Here is a 24,134-nt window from a genome sequence, read left to right as displayed (position 1 = left end):
ACAGTGAAAAACCTCATCTATAAGCATCTTCCTGGGGAAAAGAAGCAAAATAGCATAGTTGAATCACAGTGTACAAGAAGGACTTCCTACGACAGCAGTGTATGGGAAGGACTGAGTTAAGCATGGCCAACTTCATGGGAGGGGAATTTCAATCTGGCTTCATGACCACCTGGGGCACACATTTCAGCTGCATGACTGCACTTCTGCAAGTGACTAAGTGAAGAGGATATTCAGTCCCCAGGCCCTCTGCCTCCAGGTTAGCTGCAGAACTGGTTATTGCAGAAATATCAAGCTTTTAAACTGACATGAGTTTGAAATGAATGCCTTGCTTCCTACTCCTGCCTTGAGCAAGTTCCTTAGTTAGACCATTTAATGTTGATCATAGAGAACCCAATTACCTTCTGGTTGGGGTTGCAGAATCAACCCCCAACATCAAGGAGCTGCGCATAGGAACACTTCGATGCAGGGACCCAGTCTTCCCAGGTGCCCCCATCTTCAAGACTTTTGTATCACCATTTGTAAAAGAGGAAGCTTATTTAGGAATTACAACTGCTTCCTGTATATTAGTTTGCCTGTACCCTTGCTCTATCCCTGCCTCTTTAGACGAACACATATTATGAGGCTACCTGTCCTGATGGCCTTTCAGAAATGTGAGGTCGTAGAAATGCTCACAGGGCCTCATTACTGTCAGTCAGTGTGGAGTGAAGTACCTATGCATTGCTGCTCCTCTGATTCCACTCGATTCCCCTTGGCCCTGTAAGGGAATACGGCCTCCCTTAATAAAATGAAGCCCAGTATTTACATGGGGTATTAGCAAGGAATCCCTTTCCCTAACTACTAGGACCATCTTATCTCAGTTGAACCCAAGAGTTGTGAACTTGGAACTGTAAGGAGGCAATATAATCTAGCCCTTTATTTGGCACAACAGTGAACAGTATTTCCATGTTCATAATAATGTAATTGTAGTTCATTGATATTCAGCTTTCAGAGAACCTGGAAGATAGCATCTAGGCAAGGTAAAGATGTAAGATCTATCATATATTGTAGAAGGAATAACTTAAAGCAGAAGAGAGGCACCCCCATTTCTTCTGTCTGTGCCTTCCTGCCAAGGTATCTGGAGGGTTTGGGAGGAGTATGGTGTGATCTTTGTCTTTCAGGCCACCTCTCTACTCATACCTCACATCCTTTCAGCTGCTGCCATGAGTTGAAGGCAACATGCAGGTGATCCAGTGATACAGTTTTGTATAAGTGGGGTCGAGCGCATCTTTGGGGCCATGTGGGTGCAGAGGAGACTGCAATGGCTAGCTAAGACCTGGGAGAGATTTGTGCATGGGTGGAGTATCTGCAAACATAAAATTGAATATTTAAAAAATGGATTGTGAAAGAAAAGGGAGGGAAGCACTGATTGACAACCCATCTGTGGCCTGGTTCTTGACTGGTGTTTCTCATGTTCTTGTTTTGCATGAATATGGGCTCAGTGTTGCCAGATCTTCTCATTTTTTTTCCCCCAAGAGAAGCCAGAAAGCTGTGTTGTTAATGTAAAAGCTTTTGATTTTTTAATATTGACAACTAAGCAAACAGTCTGCAGGCCAAACAAAGCACAGTGGTGCACCAGATTCAGCCAAAGTACTGCCAGGTGGAGACTTTGGGTTCAAAAGTTCAGTGGGGCAAAAAACCCCAATGCTTTGGCAGGGACCTCCTAAGGCTTGGCGCTGGTCCTTGGGCACTGCTGGTAGTAGTTTCTGGGTGCTCAAACTTTGTTTCATTCTCAAATGTTTTCTCCCATTACTTGAAATAGTTGATTTTTATTGGTAATTTAAAATTCCACCGAATGTTTTTTTAACTAACCTCAGACTTACCCAATAACAAATTGTCAAGGCCAAGCATGATTCTTGCTCAAAAATATAATTTTGGAAGAAAATAAAAAGATCCCAGACTTACCATTTATCAAAGCTGACCTCTATTTTAACTTTCATTGTGTATAAGAACATCTTTAGTCTTCTCTTAGTGCTTTGTGGATTGAAGGATTTAAAGATATTCCATCCATCTGCAAAGCACTGAGAGAAGACTAAAGATGCTTTGGGGAGACTGAAGGTCTAGATGGGGAGGAAAAAAGAGAGAAACCAAAGGGGAGAGGGAGGGAGAAGAGATCGGCTTGGGAGTAAGGCTTCTAACTTCCCCATGCCCTCTGCTCCATGCTGCCTCACAAACAGCGCGGGACCCTTGGAGCCCCCAGCATGCTCAGTCGTGGAAGGAGGGGCGTGGTCAGTGACATGCAGCCTAGTGTTCTGGTGGCCCCTACAGAGACTCTTCTCTCTGGTCTTAGAGTCATGAATAGTTGTATTTCTCCTGGAAAATCAGTTGGTTTCTCCTGTCCAACTAATTAGATGCCCTTTTTTTCAGTTGAGAAATAGAAAACTTAGAGTCAGACTTGTGGTGCACCTGTAGCGAGCTTATGGCTCTTTATAGGATGCATTTTGGCATCTTTGCTGGCTGAGGTAAACTCCTTCTGGAACAAAATGGGGGATAAAGTTTAAAGGAGAGGAGAGAAGGAAGAAAGGAAGGTGTATGCAGTCTGAATTAGGTCCTACCACTTCAGACTCCATTTTCCAGATCTGCCTGCCTATAGTAATTAAGAATAAACATCATGAGAAATAACCCTGGGAGGAAGTACAGTATGGGTGGGGCGACCGTTCAATTTCACTATCAATTTACTGTTTAAACTAGAGTACTTTTGAGAGTGATGAGGGGATGGTATTAATAATAACACTAGGACAAGTGTAAACCAGGACTGTCCTGGGCCACCCAAGGCTGGAGGAGGCAGAGCAGGGAAGGATGGTGGGGAAAGAACCTGGCAGGGGATGATGCAGTGGAAGGCAGCTGTGAAAGGCTGAGGTATTTAGGGTCAGAAATACTGTGAGGTTGGCCGGGTATCTGGACCTGTCTGCTAGAACCAGGAGGGGAGCATTGAACGGTTCTTGGGCTGAGATTTGTTGTTGTTGTTTTTTTTTTTTTGAGAGGGCATCTCTCATATTTATTGATCAAATGGTTGTTAACAACAATAAAATTCTGTATAGGGGACTCAATGCACAATCATTAATCAACCCCAAGCCTAATTCTCAACAGTCTCCAATCTTCTAAAGCATAACGAACAAGTTCTTACATGGTGAACAAATTCTTACATAGTGAATAAGTTCTTACATGGTGAACAGTGCAAGGGCAGTCATCACAGAAACTTTCGGTTTTGATCACGCATTATGAACTATAAACAATCAGGTCAAATATGAATATTCGTTTGATTTTTATACTTGATTTATATGTGAATCCCACATTTCTCCCTTATTGTTATTATTATTTTTTTTTTTATTTTTAATCAAATGCTGAAGTGGTAGGTAGATGCAAGATAAAGGTAGAAAACATAGTTTAGTGCTGTAAGAGGGCAAATGTAGATGATCAGGTGTGTGCCTATAGACTAAGTATTAATCCAAGCTAGACAAGGGCAACAAAACATCCACAGATGCAGAAGATTTCTCTCAAAACAGGGGGGGTGAGGTTCTAAGCCTCACCTCTGTTGATCCTCAATTTCTCACCTGATGACCCCCCTGCGACTGTGCCTGTCTTAGGTTGTTCCTCCCTTGAGGAATCTTACCCGTCTCTGGCTAACCAGTCATCTTCCGGGGCCATACAGGGAAATGAAAAGTTGGTAAGTGAGAGAGAAGCAATATTGTTTGAAAAGGTTAGCTTTTTACTTCTTTGCAGATTTATGCCCTGTGGCTTTTATGCCCAGTATTTGTCTTGAGGTATCTTTACCACTTGGAAGAATTATTGAGATTTGGTTTTTGACTGGACTCCATGGTGAAGCATGACAGTGCCCTGCTGCTGTGCATGCATCTCCCAAGCCTGCCCAGGTTGCTCCTGGCAGGCCAGGTCAGCTCCTCCGCTGTGTCATCTGGCCCTGGACCGAGTGGGAAGATGAGGCTTCTCTGTGGGTGGTGCCAATGCTACACTGGAACTAATTTGCTAATTTTGAGAACTCACCACTGGGATTTGGTCATCATTCCATGTAGAAGGAATCCAGAGGAAAAGTGGAGGGGAGGCAGCTGTCTCTCAAAAGTGCAAATGCTTTGTTTTCACCATTGATTCTTGTCTGGTCTCAAGAGTTCCCAAGAGCTGCTTTTCTTGCAGCTACATTAGCCACATGCCAGGATGTCACCAGGCTGCAGCCTTTCAGCCTGTGAGGGAAAAAGGCTGACTCCTGTGCTGTACACTCCAGTGGGCTGCTTTTCTTGCAGCTACATTAGCCACATGCCAGGATGTCACCAGGCTGCAGCCTTTCAGCCTGTGAGGGAAAAAGGCTGACTCCTGTGCTGTACACTCCAGTGGGCCCAAAGATACCTTCCAGGGAGGGCTTTGTTCCCAAGACCAGGGTGTAGGGCTCAGAAAATGTTGCTTTGTGCCACCTGGATGGGCTTGTACTTTGGAGCAGAATCTCCAGAAGCTGGGAGGGGTCCTTGTCTGGGAGAAGTCAGCAGAGCTGTAGGTGAAGGCCACCTAGCCTGCACAGCTCAACTCCAGGAGGGGAGTGGAGTGGAAACCCCACTGTGGTCTTCACTTCAGAGGACTGGCCCTGGGATCTCCCACGGTGAGGAAGACATTAGGAAATTAACGTGAGCCGGGCCTCAGTCCTGGGTGCATTTTGGGGAGTTGGCCCTTGTCTCTTCACCTCAGCATATCTAAGCTTATCCAAGCTCACTTGGTGACTGTTAAGAATTCCACTGGTATTTGTTGAGGGCCTGCTTGATGCCAGACTCTGAACAAGACTTGTCCGCAAGAGTGTACAGTTAGGAGGACCAGCCCCACCTGCAGCTGAGGGTCTGAGCACCTGATAAAAGTGTCTGTGGCCACATTCCTGTAACTTAGAGCTACTGCCAGATCTGGCTTCCTTCTCACTGCTCATTCTGCTGCTGGGAGGCCTGGTTCCCTGGCCTTGCCTGAGCCCTTGCCCTGTGTGTGCAGCTCAGGAGCAGACTCCCACAGGGCCTGGATCCCTGGGCCTTGCCTGAGCCCTTGACCTTTGTGCGCAGCTCAGGAGCGTAATGATCAGCAAGGGTCATGCTCTTGTTCTGGGTACAGAGACCAGCAAGGTCTTTAGGATGCCTGGGGCTATTAGGAAAAAGGACAGAAGAAGAAAGCTTTGGTCAATGAGCATCTGGAAGAAATGTGGGAGCTGGTGGGAGCTGGCTGCAGGATCCCTGAAAGCTGGGACTGCAGTGACTTCCCAAGTTGTGGCTGCACAGACCGCAGTCCACACCCGCTCACTTTCCCCTCCTCATCTGTACTTTCCAGCTCCATTTTAAGGAAAACATAGGAGGTGCTCTGAGGTCATGTTGTATCTCCTGACTGGTGGGCCAGCTTGGCCACCTCACACCACAGAACCACGGTGATGGGGATGGTAGCTTCTTCGGCGGGGGAGTAGCAAGTCCTTTTCCAAACCATAATGTGCTAAAGAGTGGCTTTTCCTTCTTCCTGCTGTCTGAGGGGCACCTGTACCTTCTGGGTGTCCTGCCAAGGGTGGGCAGTGGGTTTGCACATCTGTTAGCTCCGAGGGCCTCTGCTCCCTGGAAGCTGTCACAGCTGGAATTCATGGCCATGAGCATTTGTCCCAGCTTTGGGCAGACCTCTCGGTGGCTGCTTTGAGACCATACTGCCTCTATTGTCACTTAGAAATTAGCTTAAATTTTATATTAGAATAAAAATGAGCCAAAACCCTAGATGTGTCTGGTATATATCTGGGTCGATCTCCAGGCACCTTGAAAAGCTGGAGCTGTCCATGCTTGGAGTTCTGGTGCAAACTAGTGCTCCGCAGTGGCTGGCAGGGCCCTTAGAGTCTGGCCTGCCAGCAGGTTCTGCAGGGCGGGGGTCCCAGCATTGGCCAAGAGGAAGACCCAGCCTCTTGGATTGGGGAAGCTAGGTCACTTCCTTCGTCTCTCTCAGAACTGGGCCAGGTGACACCTGTGGAGACATCAGGCACAGGCTAGAGTCCCACTGCCTGAGTTTGGATGCCAGCTCTGCCACTCACTACTTCTTACCTTGAGCTGGCTGCTCAACCACACTGTGTCTTGGGGAATTATCTGTAAAGCAGTCCCTTCCTCACGGGGTTGGGAATTGTGAGGATTGAATATCTTAGTATTTGTCAAGTGCCTAGAACAATGCATGGCACAAATGCTATATGAGTACTTGTAAAATAGATAAAGCAGTTTTGCCTAATGCCTCATGGTAACTTCACCAAGAATTGCATCTAAGATCCTTTTAAATCCCAGATCATCTGCCTGTTGTTGTTATTCCTAGCAGAGATGATTAAAATATGGAACTGAAATAGAGGCCGAAGATCTGATTTTCTTGGTGCAGACCCCTTCTTCTAGATACCTGTACATCTGGTAGGTGCCTTCTCTTACGGGGCGATTTCTCCAGAAGGTCTCTTGTCACATGTTTGCCCACAGTCCTTCCTGAACTCTTGGAACCCTATCAGATATGCCAATCTATTTTCTTCTTCCTACTGTGGGAGAAAGACTCTGCCCTTCTTTTCCCTCCATGGACCTGGCAAACTTGTCCCCCTACACATGTGGCTGCAGTCACTCATTCAGGAAACATTTGGGAAACATCACCTTTCCACTCATCTTGGAGCTTCAGCTGCCTCTTCCTTCCCATTTCATGCTCCTTGAGCCACTTGGTTCCTCATCTGCACCACCTTGTCACATCAGACTCTGGAAGCCAGCACCAGACACATCGAGGGTTTTAGCTATTGCCCTCCACCTCCATCTCAAGCAGCTCTTTCTGTATAAGACCCCGTAAGATTCTGTTTCACTGAAAGTCAGTTACCTCAAAGATTTGGTTTACAGAGAGTATAATTACTTCTGTCCATGTTAACTAGAAAATCCAGTTCGTCCAAATATGTAGTTTTGATAGAAAGAGAATTATGCATGGAAGTAATCAAACTGAATTAAAATTTTCCTTCACTTTCTTCAGTGGTAAAATGGGAATCATGTTGTTTGTCTCACGAGTTGAAGACTTGTATAATGCTAGAAGTGCTACATACATCTCTGAAAGATTATTCGTATTATTAGACTTTGAGCATTCCACTTCCCTGGGGCTCCTGGACAGTGGCTGTCAGCTTCCAACATCCAAGAAAATGAAGAATGAATACACGGCATCACTCCTTGGCTCTCTGGCTCTGACTTGATTTATCAAGAAGGCTCACAAGTCACCTCCCCAGAGAAGGCTAGTGTTATTAGTGTCTCCAAAACTGTTTTCCTCTGTTGCAGTTTTGCAGTTTTAATTAATGGTGAGCAGCAATATACTTTATAAGAAGAAGAAGAACTCATACCTAATGAATGTGTGTCAGGTTTGTGCCAAGCACTGTTCAAAGAACCTGGATGTTTGTTTAATTATCCCAGCTCCAGGAGGGCAGTACTGTTTCTTTTCCGACTTTACAGGTGAAGAAGCAGAGGCACAGAAATTAAAGACTCATGCTCAGGGTGTCACAACCTGAAAATGTGGAGACTGAGTTCAAGCCCTGGCTCTGCTCCCCATCACCATGCTGCCCTTGTGCCCTGGCTGGGCATGTCAGCTCTCCTGGGCCCCAGGGACACACCTCCTCTGGTTGTCCAGCCCCCAGAGAAGGAAGGCTTCCTTCAAAGTGACTGAGTGTGCTCAGCCGCACATGAGAATCTCAGTTTCTCCTAAGAGGTCTGCATTTCTGAGAGGATGAGAAGGAAGCATCATGTCTAGTGACATTAGGTCTGTTTAAACACAAGATTGGGGCAGACACTGGCAGCCTGCTCCCAAGAATCAGCTGCTTGGCATTTTGGGTTTTCCTCCTCATTAACCTTTAGAGGATGCCAGCCCATTCCCTGGCTTGGGGCTGACACTCTGACCCTGGTATGTGTAGTCACATGGCAGGTTCCAAGGACCTGTGTAGTTCATTTAACACTTTTTCCTTGAAGTCGTAATAAAAATTAAGCTTACTGCTGGCATTTGTAAGTTGGCAAATCCTGGTGGTGGGGGGTGCTCTATTGAGGCACTGCTCACACTGGGGATGCAGAAAGGAGTCAGACACAGGCCTGCTGCTCAGGGGTACTGAGGCCAAGCCCTACGAAGGGTTTGGGGTGGAAGAGAACAGTGTGTCCAGGCTGAGCATGTGGGAAGGCCATTCCAGCAGAAGGAGCAGCTGGAGCCAGGGTAGTGGCAGCTGAGGAAGAGGGCAGTGTGGCTGGAACCTGGGGCTGCAATGGTGCCGCGGAGGGGCTGGGTGGCAGGAAGCCTGCTGAGGGAAGCTGAAGCCAGCTGGTTTTTAAAAATTCAAATGTCAACATCTGTGGTCATCCCCTTGCTGTGGGCTGGCTCAGGGGCCATATGATGTGCATTTTCAGCCCTATCTAGCCCGTTTCTGACTCCATTCACACCCAGGCCCTACAGGCTCAGTGCAGACATGGCCCCCAAAACAATACCAGGCAGACCCTCAGCCTCCAGCCTCCTGGCCCAACAGCCAGGCTCCAGCCTTGGCCCCCATGTCTGAGTTCCTGATGCCTCAGCCCCACTGGGTTCCTTAGTTCCTTAGGAGTGAGGCCCTGTCTTGCTTCCCCCAGTATCGCTGGCTTCCAGCACCTTCCTGTTGGCCCTCCCAAATGCTGACCATCTGCCTGGACTTCTTTATTGCCACATGTACTCACTGAGTGCCTTAGTAGAGAGCCAGAATCGATGGTGTCCCCATTTTGTAGCATTTGCCCAAGGTCACAAAACTAGAAAATGGAAGAGCCAAGCCTCAATCCAGTATTCTTTTTACTGTATTATATAGCAATGTATCCTTTGTGGTGAAATAGCCTGGATATGCTAAAACCACAGGGAAACATACTATGAAGTTTTTCTCTACTGCTTGCTTTGCCAGCCGCAGCCCTGCCCAGCTCATGCTCAGAGAACAGTCTTCTCAGAAGGAGGTTCTCACTTCTCAGTTCGAGCTGTCACTGCATCGCTGACTTGTGACCACAGGGGAGGAAAGAGAGTGGGGAGTGTCCTACAGGTGGAGTGGAGCTTTCTGAAGATGCATTTTCCTGCTGTAGCTGTATTCTCTGTGACTGCCGATTTTGCTGCAGCCACAAAAATAGCCATGCTTTAGCCAGCTGGGTGCTATTTGTCTAGTTTGCTCCTGGACAGCTATCTGCAGAGCCAAGGCCTTCCCTTACTTGCAAGGCCCTGATGAGAATGTGAGCTCCAGCTAAAAAATCTACAGGTCTTATAGGCAACCGAGCCAGAGTGTGTGCCCTGCAAGTAAGTGGCCTGCCTGTCCCTTCATGAGCGAAGACTGTGCGCATTTGGAAATGAGTGGGGATAGGGAAGGAGGGGTGAGAGAGACCTTCTCCAGCTGGTTCAGGTTCTGATTCTATGGGGACTGGGCAATGTGGGGGTCAGATCTTTGGTGATTAGGATATTTGTGACAGAGAGAGGCTGTTTCTCCCAACAGTGGAGAGAGAATGGGCTAGTGGGACAGGTCAGTGTAAGGGAGAGAACTTCCTGTGGTCCGTTTCTGAGGGCAGGCTGCTGGGGAGGAGGGCAGATGGCATACATGGGAAGAGGCACCCAAATGTTGCTGCTTGCTGAACTCACCGGCCTTGACTGCAGGTCCTGAGCTGCACAGACAGTTGGGGATCCTGCCACCATTGGGCCCAGCCTCTTCCTTTCCTTGCGGCTCGTGAACGAAAGCCACACTTGTGATGGGAAGGCCCCCATTGATCTGGGTTCAGTTTTGTCTCTCAGACCCATGTCCTTCCCCTTCGCTCCCCTCCACACCCTGAAGCTGTGGCACAGTGAACTGTGTGTGGGCATGGATGCATTTGTTCAGAAGCCCAAAGGCTCTGGCCTTGAGTCCAGTCCTCCAGATTGCCTGTGGCCTCTGTTCTGCTCTTCCTGCCTCTAAGGCTTTGTGTATGCCGACTCCTTAGCTTGGCATGCCCTGCCCCAACTCCAGCTGTTGAAATCCTGCTTGTTTTATAAACTAAGCTCAAGCCTAGCCACTTCCATGAACCTTTCCCTGATCCATACTCCACCCCTAAGCTGGCTCATCTTCCTTTCCCTTTACTCATGAAGCTCTTTGCTAAGGCTCTGTTAAAGCATTTAGTTACTCTTACCCTGGTGTCACTACAGCTCGATTATGAAGTCCTTGAAGGCAAGCCAGGTCTGTCCTCTCTCATGTCTGTATCTTTCACTCTCAGCCTCGCTCCACCTAGCAGTTCCTGGAAGATACCTGGCTGCACAGTCCCTGTCTGTTGAGTTGAGTCATTGTCACTTCAGTCAGCTCCAGAGTCATCTGTGAAGGAGCTAGTGGTTGAGTCTTGCCTGCTGGTGGGAATGCTGGAGCTGTACCCAACAGTCCTCAGAGAGGGACCCAGAGATGTACCAGGAAATCCTGGAACTCGAATGCATCACACTCAGTATCTGCTGAGGCCTGCAGAGAGGCAGGAGAGATAAATAAACTGCCAAATAGGACACGAAAAGGTGCTCAACATCATTAGTCATCAGAGACATGCAAATCTAACTATAGTGAGATACCACATCACACCTACTGAGATGGCAGTAGTCAAAAAAGGGGCAATAACAAGTGTTGGAAAGAATGTGGAGAAGTTGGTGTCCTCACACACTTGCTGATGGGAACATAGAATGGTGTAGTTACTTTGCAAGAGGGTCGCTGCTCCTTAAAAAATGTAACATAGGGTTGCTGTACAAGCCAGCATTCCATGCCTAATTGAAAATATATATGCCCACCCAAAAATATGTACATGTATATTGACAGCAGCATTTTTCAAAACAGTCAAAAGGTGGAAATAACCCAAATGCCTATCAGCTGATGAATGGGTAAACAACACAGGGTGTATTCATATAATAGAATATTATTTGGTCATAAGAAGGAACGGAGTTTTGACACATGCTACAACCTGGGTGAACCTGAAAACATTAATTGAATGAGAGAAGTTATATATAAAAGACCACATGTTCCATTTATGTGAAATATTCAGTACAGGTCCAAATGGTTGCTTAGGGCTGGGACAGTTGGGTTTGGGAGACTGGTAGAAATGGTAGCTAAAGGGTATATAGGGTTTCTTTTTAAGATGAAGAAAATGTTCTGAAATTACTTATGGTAATAGTGGCATGTATCTGTGAATATACTAAAAATCATTGAATTGTGCAGTTTAAATGGGTGAATTGGATAGTATGTGAATTATATGTCAATAAAGCTGTTATCAAAAAAAGGGGGGTCAGGAGAAGTGATATTACTATATTGTAAGTGTAGACTTCGGTGTATGTGCTAAGCTCTGCTTTTCACAGAAGGAGCTATCTTTTACTTCTTTCCCTGTCTGCCAGTAGCCTATCACCTTTCCCTTGCACAATATTTTTTCCAGAATGGAACAAACATAAATACTGACAGATCCATATAAAGTCATTTTTTTAAAGATGAAAAGCTTTATTTCATTTTTATGATTTAGCTACTTTTACTTTCTAAAAGAATCAAAATGACTCAGCTTGCATTTGTATTTCTTTGTTAGCCACTAGGACAAGACAGTGCTACTAATCTTCTGGCATCGATGGTTGCTTTAATTCGTTTACTCATTCATTCATTCATTCAGTCAATCAGTCATTCTTTCATAGCAGTCATGTGTTGTGTACCAAGGTTTTAGGATCTGAAGAGAAGTAAAAGTCTCCACTGTCAAGGAGCTTACAGTATGATGGGAGCAACATTTAAGTAAGCAAATCATGGCTCAATATTGTGATGCGGGTTCTGCAAACATATCAGAGAGGCCCCTGAACTCAACTAAGGGTAATTAGGGAAGGCATGAGGAAGAAGAGGTGGCTTACTGGAAAACAAAGTAAGAGTTGGCCAGGAAGAACATTTTAGGTAAAGGGAGCTGCATGGCAGTGGCCAGGGAACTGTGAGAATTCAGCCCAGGTAGCCAAAGTGGGCAGGGTAAGAGTCAGACCTGGAGCACCTTGGAAACTACACAAAGGCATTTGGACTTTATCCTGTAGAGGGTGGGAAGGCCTGGTCTCATTTTCATTTTAGGATGGTCACGTTGGCTGCATGATGGAGATTCAATTGCAGAGCAGTGAAAACATGAATACCTGGGGTGGGGTAAGAGTTAGGGATGGGGAGCTGGGTAGGCAGATGAGGGCTCCATGGGGTCAAGGATGCCACCAGGGTTCTGGCTTGGCCAGCTTGGTGGAGGTTGAGGCTGTCTGTGAGCGAGGGGGCACACCAGAGGATATGCATGTGTTAAGTCTTCTGTCTCCTGGTTGGGGGCTTCCTTGAGTCTGCGCTATCAGAGTTTGCTATAAGCACACCTGGACCACATGCTGGAAAGTGACAGAGTGTTCCTGCATCAGCCACCAGCCAGTGGTGTGGCCACGTGCAGTCTGCCTTCACTAGCCCTGTCCCAGGTTACAGGCCCTCAGGGCCCTGGGCTCTCAGCACACCAGGCTCTTCTCTGGACTCCAGGTTCACTAACTATCTGTACAACAAGGAGGGATTTCCTGATCTTTAAGCTCCCTTCCAGCTCAGATATTCTGTCATTGTACATGATGGGAGATTACACACTTACACAATCACACCTTTTGATGATTTACATAATCATTTCAGAGATGCTTCAAAATTCATCTCTGATCATCTGTCCACTGTTAGAGAATTCCAAAAGCTTAGATTTCAGTTTTGCTGTCCATACCTTCCCAAGGCCTCTCTTTCAAGCACTAATTCCTGAACACTCAGGTTTACTGGGGAGCTGTGTAGAAGGAGCCTCTTCCCAAGGCAGAGACTCTTCCAGAAGGCGATGCCCATCCCAGGCATTTCAGGCTCCTCCCACCTTTACCTCGCAAGCCCTCCTGTTTTCATTTCTTAGGCTAGTTCTGAAAATCCATAAGGAGAACGTTCTGTAAAATGGGCCCAGCTGTTGGTGCTGTGCTCGGCTTGCAAGAGGGTGTGTATGGAGATGAAAAGACTCTTTTCTGCTTCCTTGTGAGAGTTTTGGCCCCTCTGCTTTATAGCATCATAAGTGCATCACAACCAGGCACAAAAGTCAAATCACCTCCCACCAGATTTACGGTGTTTTTCCACTAGGCAATCAGGACAGAATGAGGTCACGTGAGAGGCTGAGCACCCCACCCGACCCCAGCTCCCCTACTTGTGTTCAGCTGTCAGCGTGACCTTGTTGTTGAATTGTCTGTTTCTCCAGGGAGGGGAGTGTTGGGATGAGACTGAGGGAAGGAGGAGGAACCCTTCAGGGCTGTCTGCTTTTCCATGCATCACCTCTTTCTCAAGAATGGCCACTATGGCCTTGCATGCTTCCTTCCCGAGAAGTCACTTCGTCCTGGGGGGTCTTTGCCAAGACTGTCAACGAACTGAGGATGTCAGAGTTGCAAGGTCCAGTCCAAATCCATGAGCTCCTTCCTAGAGAGCAGGTGTTGTGTCTTCACCACTTGTACATCTCTGGCATTACACACAGCACCCGGCACACCGAGCCTCCATGAACGTTGGCTAAGTGAACGAGTGAGTCACACAATGCCCAGTCTTGATACCAACTTCTGACCTGCCTTTGCCAGGGGGGACTTGATTATGTTAGCACCCACTGGACCATGCATTCTTCAAGGCAAGGGCGATGTGTCTTGGCCATTTCTGCATCCATGGGCCAGCCCAGCGCCAAGGAGATGAGTGGATCAATGGGCACCTGACCTCTTTGCTCATGCTGGTGTGGCTTCTTTGGGCCTAGGTCTGGCAGTCTTTCATACGGGGCCTCACCCTGCCACAGGCTGCGCAAGGGGGAGTGGATTTCTCAACCTCACCTCCATGAGTTAGGAGTGGAATGCAACTCACTTTAAAAAAAAAAAAGAAAGAAGAAGAAAACTGCATGATCTTGCTTAAGAAAGGTCTCTGATGAAAAATTTAAAAATAACCTTACAGAGTGTGTGTGATGGGGACATTTGTCACTGTTGACATTTTTCATTTGCTGACAGTGGAGCAGTAATTCGTAGATGTGGTTTTGTGGTACTCCCTCGTATCTTTCTCAAGGATCTCAGGGGTTGTCATGAACTGGCCAGACAGTTGCTTGAATCAAAAATTTTAATTCACATATTTTTATTTATTTATACCTTAGGCTGCATCTGCTGGCAAAGATGTTTAAGGTGGCATCTAATAAAGGAGATAAAGGCAATGTCAAAATAAGAAAAAGAGAAAAGAGTTTTTTAAATGTAAGAAGAGGAAGTAAAAAGTAAGCTATTTTAATTGCTTTAATTAAAGCACTTATCATCTTGGAGGCCAAGAAAAATGTATATGGTGAAATATGTGATTCATTTTGTAGCAGAAGTCTGTGGTGCCCAAGTCAAAGGCCCTTGGCCAGCTCTGATTTTACAGCTCTGATTTTAGCTACCATTGGCAAATGGTACCAGTGGCAAAAAGTCCATGAGAGCTCGACCCGCCCCAGGGGCCTCTCCCCACCCAGGTGTCCACCTGGGACCAGCCCAGAAGTGGCAGCTGTGTGAATGCCCCTGGGCAACCGTCTCCAGCTCCATCGCAATGCGGGGCAGGTCTGGGAGGCACCTGCGTGTTTCTCTGGGCCCCGGCTAGACCGAGCACCCATGCCTGCAGCAGCAGTCTGGATAGCACACCCTTATGCTGGCTTTTCTTCCTTTTCTCTCTCTTTCTATCTTCTACTTTTTAGGGTTACCTCACAATCTATTTGCACCCAAGCTCTGGTCTCAGGTTTGCTCCAGACCATCCCTCCCCACACTTCGCACAGTACTTTGATTAGGATGCAGGCGGAAACCAAGCAGCAAGCGGATCTGATGCTCCCACTGTCTCGGGGCTGATCTGGACCTTCGGTTCCTCCATTCCTTAGGAGCACCTCATCTTGGAAAGGGCCCTACTTCTCTGTGTCCAGCCTAGTGTATATCTTGGCCAAGAAAGTGTATTCAGTTCTTGAAAACCAGCTTCATGATGTCCCTCACCCACCTGGCTCCTCGCAGTCCCTGTCACCCCAGTTCCTCCAGGCCTGTTCCCATTCAGGGGTGCTCAGTGCCTGTGTACATTAAAGGCCACATGTAGTGTAGTCCAAGGGCCCCAACGACTGTATTAAACCCTCAAGGAACAGCAGCCCCATACTTTCCATCTTCAGACATGCCTCCAAGCAGCAGGCAAGCAGCTCCCCTGTTTTCACCTTCACTTTTTAGACAAGACTGTTTGGTGACAGGGACCGAAGGAAAGGACCTGTAGATGGGGCTCTCTCCTTCGTCTGCCTTGCCCGGAAGCGCCCTCTGCCTGCTTTCCCTGGTCTCCTGGGTCCTTGTTGGGACCCTGCTGTTTCATGGTGCTCCCTAAGGGGGGTCCACTCTGGGCTGACCTCCACAGCCCGCAAGAGGAAGGAGATGGGAATGAAAGGGACTTCCCACTTTCCCCTCATCCCTTACCTTTTTGAGATGGTTCCAGTGGAAGGTTTGGGAGGAGTGCAAACAAAAAGCATAATTTTTCAAGCCCCACATTTAATGTAAGTGCAGCTTTCCGTCAAAATCGGGCTCCTTGTCTTGCTCTTGGGGAAGAGTTTGTCCGCATATCTCTGACACCACTGTCTTCCTTGTGGGGTTACTTCTGCACATGTCTTTTCTCTAGTTTTGGGCTATTAGCTTCTTAAGGGCGGGCACCAGGATGGAATTGCCTGCTAGTACTAAGGGGTTGTTGTTCATTTTTTTCTCTTTCCTTGTAACTGCTTAGTAAATGTGCAGTAAGTGAATGGATCCTGGGTTAGCTTAAAGCAGTTAGGATGTTATCATTCCTACCGCACCTGTTTTCCCCCACAAACTTCAGGTAGCCTGCGGCTGCCTTGCTCACCCCGCATCGTTGATGGGAAATGCAGGTGTGTCTTGCGTACCTGGAGACTGGTTCCAGTGCTGGCTCAGACTCCATCCTTTCTGGAGCCAGCCCCTTTCCGTACTCAGTCAGCCCGAGTGGGATTGGTGGCCCCTGGACCCTTGCTGACCACAACCCCCAGCGGCAGGGACAGCCCCACAGAGCTGAGCAGCGGCTTGTGTCCATTTCTTCAGGGGGCTCTTGCATCTAGAACAAGAGGGCTTGTTTCCAAGGTGTCTTGGGTTCTTGAAAGTAGATGCTAAGGCATGAGCTCATTAACCTATCAGTTAGTCATCAAGTATTTACTGGGTGCTCACTGTTTGCCAGGCCTGTGCCATGGGCTGGGGACACATTCATGAGTAAAACAGATGTGTCTCTGCCCCATGGAGTTCACAGTCTAGCAGGGGAGGCATAGAAACATTAAGCAAATTATTACCAGGAGAAATAAAAGGTGGTGTTCTCTGCCAAACAGGTCTCCGAGCTTTCTCTTGCTGTTATTGCAAACCATGTCCCTCCAGATGGGTCCTGGGGCTTAGACTCATACCCGTAGTTTTCCAGAAGCCTTTCAGTCCCCAGCTCTCTTGTCCGTTCCTGGAGAAAGCCTTGGAATTTGCCATAAAGCAGCTGCCCAGCACAGAGCATTACCATTTAGCATGAGGGACTCTACCTGGGCTCTGGCTCACTGTGAGACCACTCTGGCTATCTCTTCATCTATAAAATGAGGGCTGTGGTGTAGGGCCATGCCTGTCAGGGTGAGTTCCATGGAATAGCAATCCCAGAACATTTCCGGGAGAACAGGCTATCATGATGAAGTAAGTTTAGGAAACTGAATATTTTATGTAACTATATAAATTTTATTCCCCTTTTTTAGATGCACAGAGCACATTAAAGCCTCTGAGAGGGCCTGAAGTACACAGTCTGGCCTAGCTTTGTGGGCCATAACTTTTTTTAAATGCTTGAACCCAGATCCCTTTGTTCACATGGCACCTATTTTCCTGGGGCTTTGAGACTCCATGGAGCCTGCTGAGCTAGAGACCCTTGCAGACCCCTTTTGGTCTAGCACTTTGTAGTTATGACTCTGGTGATGCTCTGGGCTGGAGGACAGAAGTTGGTGTGGGGCAGTGGCCCCAGGGTCTGTGGCATCTGGCACCCCTTCCTCCTTTGCAACTACCATGCCTGTGTCCAAGGAGACGGCTGACTGAATTTCCTACAGCCGGTTCCAGAGACATTTTAAGGCACTCGTTGGTGGTGGCACTGCCTCATAATCCACAGGCATTCTTGATTGGCCTCAGAACCACCAGCTCGCAGAGCCATCTGTCACAGGAAACTTGAGCAGTATTGAGAGTCCCATTAATAATTCAGCCGACAAGCTTCCTCAGACGCAGGCCTACCAGCCCTTGGGACTCACTCCCCTTCTGCCTCCAGAGGTGTTCTGGGGGAGAGTCCTCTGTTATGTTACAGATGTTAGTGACTCAGGCAGTGGGGCCTCCTCACTCTCCCAGAATCCCCAAGGCCTCATCAGTTGGAAGAGGGGAGATTGATACAAGTTAATGCCATTCTAATTATATCGGCCAGCTCAGAGTGGGTGGGCTTACTGACTGTGAGGCACTGGAGAGTGGTTGCCAATGGCAGGCTTCAGGCAAGCTCCTTGTTCTGGGGGGTTGGGGGCTTATCCATTGTGATGGTGGGTGGGTCCTCTCCGCTTTTTCTGTCTGTAGCAGCCATTCAGACCAAAATTATATAGGATCTTTTTTTTGCCAGTTAGAGGTACCTAAAAATATTGGTTGAATTAATTCTAGTTCATTAGGTCTGATTCTCATTCCTATTTAGTAGAATTATAGAATGTCACAGCTGAGTGGAAACATAGGAATCATCTCATCCAGCTCTTCCATTTTTCAGTGCAGGAAAATGAGACTAGAGAAAAGTGACTCTCAAGGTCACCAGCTGGTTTGTTGCAGAACCAGCCAGGCCCCAGCCTTCTGGCTCACAACCCCGCACCCTCTCCAACCTGTCGCACCCACTCTGGGTGCAGGGAGCCCAGCATCCTTCCTGGAGCACTGCCAGCAGCCCTAGGAAGTGATGCTGGACCACCAGAGGTTCTTGTCCTTCTCTGGCACTGTGATGCCAAAGGGTAGCACATCTGTCCTGGCTGCCACACTGGGGGGTGTGAGGTGGGCGGAAGTCAGAGAGCCAGGGGCTATCCCTCCTCTCACAGCTTCCCTGCTCACTTGTGGGGGCTAGAGCTGGCAGTCACCTCTTCAAGTCCTCTCTCCCCTTGGAGAGGCTTGAGTTCAGTGGAGTTGAGCCTGGCTGCTCAGGGGAAATGGGGTTTGGGAATCCACCCTCCGCATCCTCGTGAAGGTGCTGCTGGGCCTGGCTACAGGGTGCTCCCGTGTAGGGTGCTTTCTGGCTGGATGCAGAGCTGGTTTTTCCATCTTCCCCTGGAGCCTGGAGAAAAGGGGCGGGGGTGGCGGGAGGTCTGAGCCTACCTCCCTGTCTGCATGAAGGTGGGGCAGGGGTGACCCAGGGCCTTGGAGGCTGTGAGTCTCGGTGCTATGAGTGCCTGTAGAGGTGACTGGGTCCAGCACCCGCTTACAGATGAGGACAGCAAGGCCTGAAGAGGGGGTCCAAGGTCACAGGCCCGGTTGCTGGCAGAGCTAGGATGAAGTGCAGGCTGCCCAGTGTCCCTTCTGTGTTTTTCCTACAGAATCTTAGCTGTAGGCCTTCAGCCTTTCTAGTTTGGGGTGTTATACCCCAGTAGTAAGAAAGTATAGGTTTAGGGAGCAGAGACACTCCAGTGTGGCCAGTGGGCCAGAGGGGGTTTTACAGTAAGGTGCAGGGCAGATCCGATGAAAATGCTGGTTGGGGCTGGCAGCCAAGGAGCCTTCAGGGGCTCTTCAGCAGAGGGACAGATGCCCAGAGGAACTGTGCTCTGTGGGGTCTCTGTAGCTCGCTAGGAGGGAAAGGAGCAGAGATGGAAATGGGTCAGGGCCCCTGGGTGCTGCTTTCCATCCATTCTGGACGCAGGGACCCAGACCTTCTTCATCTCCTCTCTGCACTAGAGGGAGCCCCTTCTCGCCTAACGTTCCTTTTTGAATTTCAAACTGGAGCAGTACTTGGTCAGGGCTCCACTAGAAGGCTTAGGGAGATGTAGCCAGATGGGGGTCCTGGCCCTCCTGAGTGGAGGGTTGGCCATATCGTCAGGTGGAAAGACAGACATCTATGCTGGCTTGACAGCCCCAGACCCCCTGGGTGTCTTCAAGGCTTTCAGTAAATGCAGCGTCTCCAAGGGTAGGGGGGCAGCTGAGCTGCCCAGTGTATTTGGGCCATAGGGGAGGCAGCAGGCCAGGCATAGCTCCTGGGCAGCCCATCTTCATCCGCAGCTACCCCCAACCCACAATCCCTGCAGCTGTGCCTGTGAGCCCAGAACAGGGGTGGACTGCTGTAGCCAGTGAGCATTAGGGGAAACAAGTCCTGGGGCCCTGACTCCATGGCAAAAGGGCACAGTGTGCAGGAGCTGCACCAGCCCAGGACCTCACCCCGATCCATGCTCTTCCTGTGCTGGGAGTCCCCCAGGGCTGGTGTAGCCTTGTCCTCCCCTCCAGGACCCACATAGTAACTGAGCCACAGAGATGGGAAATCCTGGATGAAATCAGAATGAGGAAAACAAGTGCTAAGCTCTCCCTTTTTATAATTACTAAGTGCTTTTCATGGACCCTGACTCTGAGAAGGACACTGAGGGATAATAGTAATGCCAGCAAAACTAATAGCACTACAGAGAGGCTGGTCTTACATTACTGTTGCTAAGGGGAATGGTAATGTGAATGCTTATTGGGGTGCACCCTGTGCCAGGTACTGTATGTAACTTATATGAAAGGTTATTCAATCCTCATGGCCACTCTATAAGGTCAGTACTATTATCATCCCCATTTTCCAGATGAGAAAACTGAGGCACAGATTGTTTACACACTCACTCAGGCCAGCCGCAGAGCCAGGACTCCATGCACAGTCAGAGGCACTTTGCCAGGCTTCCCTCTCTTGGTCCGTGTGGGGGGCATCTGAGCTGCTGTCTGGAGGGAGGACACCTGGAAAGACAGAACAGATGCAACATCAGAGAGGGAGGCATGAGGCACTGCGCCAGACATCTAGACTGTTCTGCTTTGAGCAGATAATTCCTTCCCTGGGCCTGGATGTGGGCCTTAGACAGAAGACTGTAGAAATCAAAGCTTTTCATTTTCCAAGAGAAAAGAGACCATGTGCCTTCTAACTGGAATTTGATCCTGGAGACATGCAGCCATGCCCCAGTCATCCTGCAGGAATCCTGCAGACACAGTGGGAACTTCCTGCCCCAGGGGGAGCCCAAGGACAGAGCCTGCACCCCACCGCCCAGCCCCTGACCTTCTGCCTGCCTTCCCTGCCTCAGCCAGAAACCCTCAGCCTTGTTGTTTCAATCGCACAGAGCAGGTTTACCAGCTATTGTTCTTGGAGGCCTTTCTGGGATCTTGGGACCTTTGAGAAAAGAACAAACAGCTAGAAAAACACACAGGGTAGTGAAAAGATGTTTGTGATTTTTGTGCTGTATGGAACAAAAGAGGCATTCAGGAGACTCAGCATTGCTCCCGGGAGCAGGGATGGGATGGCCCCTTCCCGGCCTCCTCTCCTGGGGGCATCCCACCGAGTGCTGTGGACTGTCACTGGCGCCATCTCCCCAGGGTCAGGCTCCTCTGTGCAGGGCCTGGGCTCCGGATGCATTTATACTTGTAAGGGCCTTTAATGCTCACTTGTTTCTAGTCCTTTCTTTTCATCTTCTCAGGGAAAGTGGCTTGATGTCATCACACAGTCACAATAGTTTCATACTAGTTGCTGGCTACCCAGCTCTCTGACTGGATACCTTCCTTTGCCTGTCCTCAGCAGGATGACAAAACATTCATGTAACAATCCACTGTGTACATAGTAACTGCCCTTATTGGATCTTTATTTCTGTTTCATTACATGGATATTATCTCCATTTTATCAAAGACAAAACTGAGGTTTGAAGAAGGGAAACGGCCTGGCCAGTGTTGCTCAGCTAATAACTAGCAAAGCCTCAGTGAACGCCGTGCTTGCTCTTAGAACTCTATTGAGTTTCCTTCTTCAGGGACCTGAAGTTTGAAAGTTTACTGTCTCAGCTGCTTTGGAAATTCTGGAGCATTGTGGACCCACTCCTGTCTTTATCCTTGAAAGTGTTTCTAGGATGGGGCTCTAAAACTCCAGGCTTAGGTCTTCCTAACTGTGAATTGGTTCATTTCTCCTCTTGTAGCCCCCAGTGTGTGCCCTGGGGACCCAGGTACCTACAGCAGGCTTGTAAAGTCTGGCATGCCCAGTGCCCCCCACGGCCCACAGCCCTTCAGATGATTGTAGGGGAGCCAAGATGTTCATCTGCCTTCTGGAGATACACATGGCTTAACTGCGGCTCCCCATTCTTCCTGCCATGTCCATGTCCAGTTTAACCTGTGCCACCCTTCTTGTGTAAGCCATGGCCTGGGAAGCCTCTGGAGGGGGCGAGGAAGCTGGCTCATGGTCATTTGTGTTGGAATCCCAGTGGTGGGCTCTCATGCTCTGCAGAGAAGGGCTCGTGGGGACTGCCTTCCTCCCCATCCTGCTCCATGTCTCCTTCGGATGTCTCCTGACAGAGATGGTGTGGACTTACTCCCTTGGAGGGCTTGGACACAGGGTCTCTGCCTGTATCCTATCAAAACCCCCATGTGTCACTGGAGGAGTAACCACTTGGCTCCCATCAGGAAATTCCTGAGATGTATGCTCAGCATCAGTCGAAGGAACTGGGGATGTTTAGTCAAGATAAGAGCAAACCCATGGGGGCATTTTCACTGTCTCATGTAAGAGAGGAAATACACTTTTCCTTGTGGCTCCAACGGGTAGGACTTAGACCTGACAAAAGCCTTAAGGAGGTGAAATCCAGCACAAAATAAAAAAGAATTCATTAAAAGGCATAGTTTTCAGAAAGCAGAACGTGTTGTCCTGAACAGTGAATTTTCCCTCCACGGACATTTGCATCCTCTGATGGGGAGGCTGTGACATGGGGTCCAGGGAATGGCCCTGGAGTGGGGGATGAGATGAGCGCTTCCCTCTGTGCTTACTGGCCTGTGACCACACCATCCGCAGTGTCCTTTAGAGTCAGCTTGTACAAGGTGTCTCTGAACCAATCCAGAACCGGGCCCTGGGGAGGCACCCCAAAGGATGAAAAGGATCAGGGAAGGAGGAGGTCACTGACCTCTCTCCCATATGGGGCCCATGCACAAGTCTTAGCCTTAGTTTCTGTGGGTGGTGATGCTGCTGAAGATGATGATGGTGGTGGTGGTGGTCACAGCAAAAAGAGCCTCTCAGTGATTTCTATAGAAGAGCTGAGTTTGAGCACAGCTTGGCTGTCATGATGCGTGGCAATTCGGATGGATTCTTGAGAGAGAAGAGAATGTATGGCATAATTTCCAGCTGCACACCTTGCAGACAGTGCGAGAAGTAGCAGCGTGGCACATTGGCAGGCTGTCCCTTTTAGTCGCGTGTGAGTTGGACTGGAGGGGAGCAGGGGTTCCCCATATTGTGACCTTTTCATTGTTCACCATTCAACATTCATGAATGCAGGAACAGGTGCGTGTGAGAGAGACAGGGACAGAGACAGAGACAGCCACAAGGAGAAGGGTGCTTGGGTTTTGTTTTGTTTCCTTGCCTGAGCTCCACACTAAATACCTCATTTTAATAACTTGGAGCCCTTTCATGCTTTTATCTATGCTTATAAAAAGCATACAGTTGTACATACACATAAACATATACATGTACAAGGTTTTCAAAGTCACTGTTTTATAAAAATGGGATCATATTAATCACAGTAAATGTTCTTTTTTTGTTCATAGAAAAAATCCCTCCAAGTCAGCTGATATGCCTCTTATTCACTCTTTTTATTCCATAGAAGGGATGGTTCATATTTTTTCAACCATCCTTATAATGATGGGCACTTTGTTTTGAGGATTTTTTTACTTATAAATAACTGCCTCCATAAACTTACCTAAAGCATCCTTGTATATGTGTGTGTATCCTTGTGACCTACTGCTTTTATTTCCTAGGGATAGATTCCCAAGTGTAAGAGTGCTGTGCTAAAGGGTATAGTATTTTAATTTTTGATAGATGTTTCCAGATTGCCTTCCCCAAAAACTGCAATTCTCATTTCCATTAGCAGTTGGTGGGAGGACCTGTTCATTCCCACAGCATTAATTATTTCCTTCTCAGCACTAGTCTGTCTGATGGAAAAACAGTAACATCGCATTGTTACCCTGATTTTCCTTTCTCTGACTCCTGTAGCATCTGAACAGCCTTTCATATGGTTATCTTCCATTTGCATTGCTCTTCTATGAATTGCCTTTTTGCATCCTTGCCTATTTTTTTCCCAGGATTTCTGGGCTAATGGACTGACCAGACTGGGCAAGCCAGCAGGCAAGTGTGTTTCCAATATAGCCTTCTCCTAGTCCTGGTGACAATTGGATTTCAATTCCCTTCCCCTCCCTCATCTTCCCCATCACAGGATTTAGAGTCCACAGAAATAAGAAACCAAATCCCATTCTCCCAAGGGTTCCAGGGTAAGGATGAGGGGAAAGCAGAAAATGAAGCTGTAAGTAGGTGAGAGCTGATAGGCTGGCATGTGGGTAGGTTGTCCCTTCTCCCTTGTGTGGCCCTGGGCAAGTTCCTTAACTTCTTGCTGATATGAACTCTGCATCTATGAAATAGGGAACAGACACTTGACTGAGTAGCACTAATTATGCATCTGTAAGGCATTCACATCTTGACTGATGTTCACAAAGCTTAAAGTTTGGCTACTGACAGTATGATCTGCAGCATCTCAGACCCCACCCCAGACCTACTTAATCAGAATTTGTTTTAATGAGACCCCAGGTGATTTGAGAAGCACTGACTTAAAGCAGTCTTGATTAGAATTAGAGAACTTGGCAGGAAATTTTGCTGCATTTGTAACTTTTAGATGCACTATTAGATCCAGTGTAGAGTGGAGTAGACAGCTCATAGTAGCACAAGTTCTTGACTCTCAATCTTGAATTCTCAGTGTAGTACCAGAATACTGCACCTCTCGCTGTTGGTGACAAGGACACCTCGGTTTAAGAAAACTCAGTATACCCAGATGCAGCTGCCTGAAGCC

The 24,134-nt window shown here is 48.2% G+C and overlaps 1 protein-coding gene across 2 annotated transcripts in view; it reads left to right on the top strand.

The window, feature by feature from the left end:
* Positions 1–24,134, top strand: part of XXYLT1 (xyloside xylosyltransferase 1) — a 165,704-nt gene that overhangs the window by 110,143 nt on the left and 31,427 nt on the right. Inside the window, exon 4 of one of the 2 annotated variants that reach the window (XM_057501364.1) lies at positions 14,190–14,303. The exons of the other annotated variant lie outside the window; for it this stretch is intronic. Coding sequence (XP_057357347.1) covers positions 14,190–14,303 — 114 coding nt within the window. The remainder of the gene's footprint in view (positions 1–14,189; positions 14,304–24,134) is intronic. 2 annotated transcript variants of the gene reach the window in all.

This window comes from Manis pentadactyla, chromosome 1, assembly GCF_030020395.1.
Source record: "Manis pentadactyla isolate mManPen7 chromosome 1, mManPen7.hap1, whole genome shotgun sequence".
Taxonomy (NCBI): Eukaryota; Metazoa; Chordata; class Mammalia; order Pholidota; family Manidae; genus Manis; species Manis pentadactyla.
This window is presented reverse-complemented; position numbering and strand designations above follow the sequence as displayed.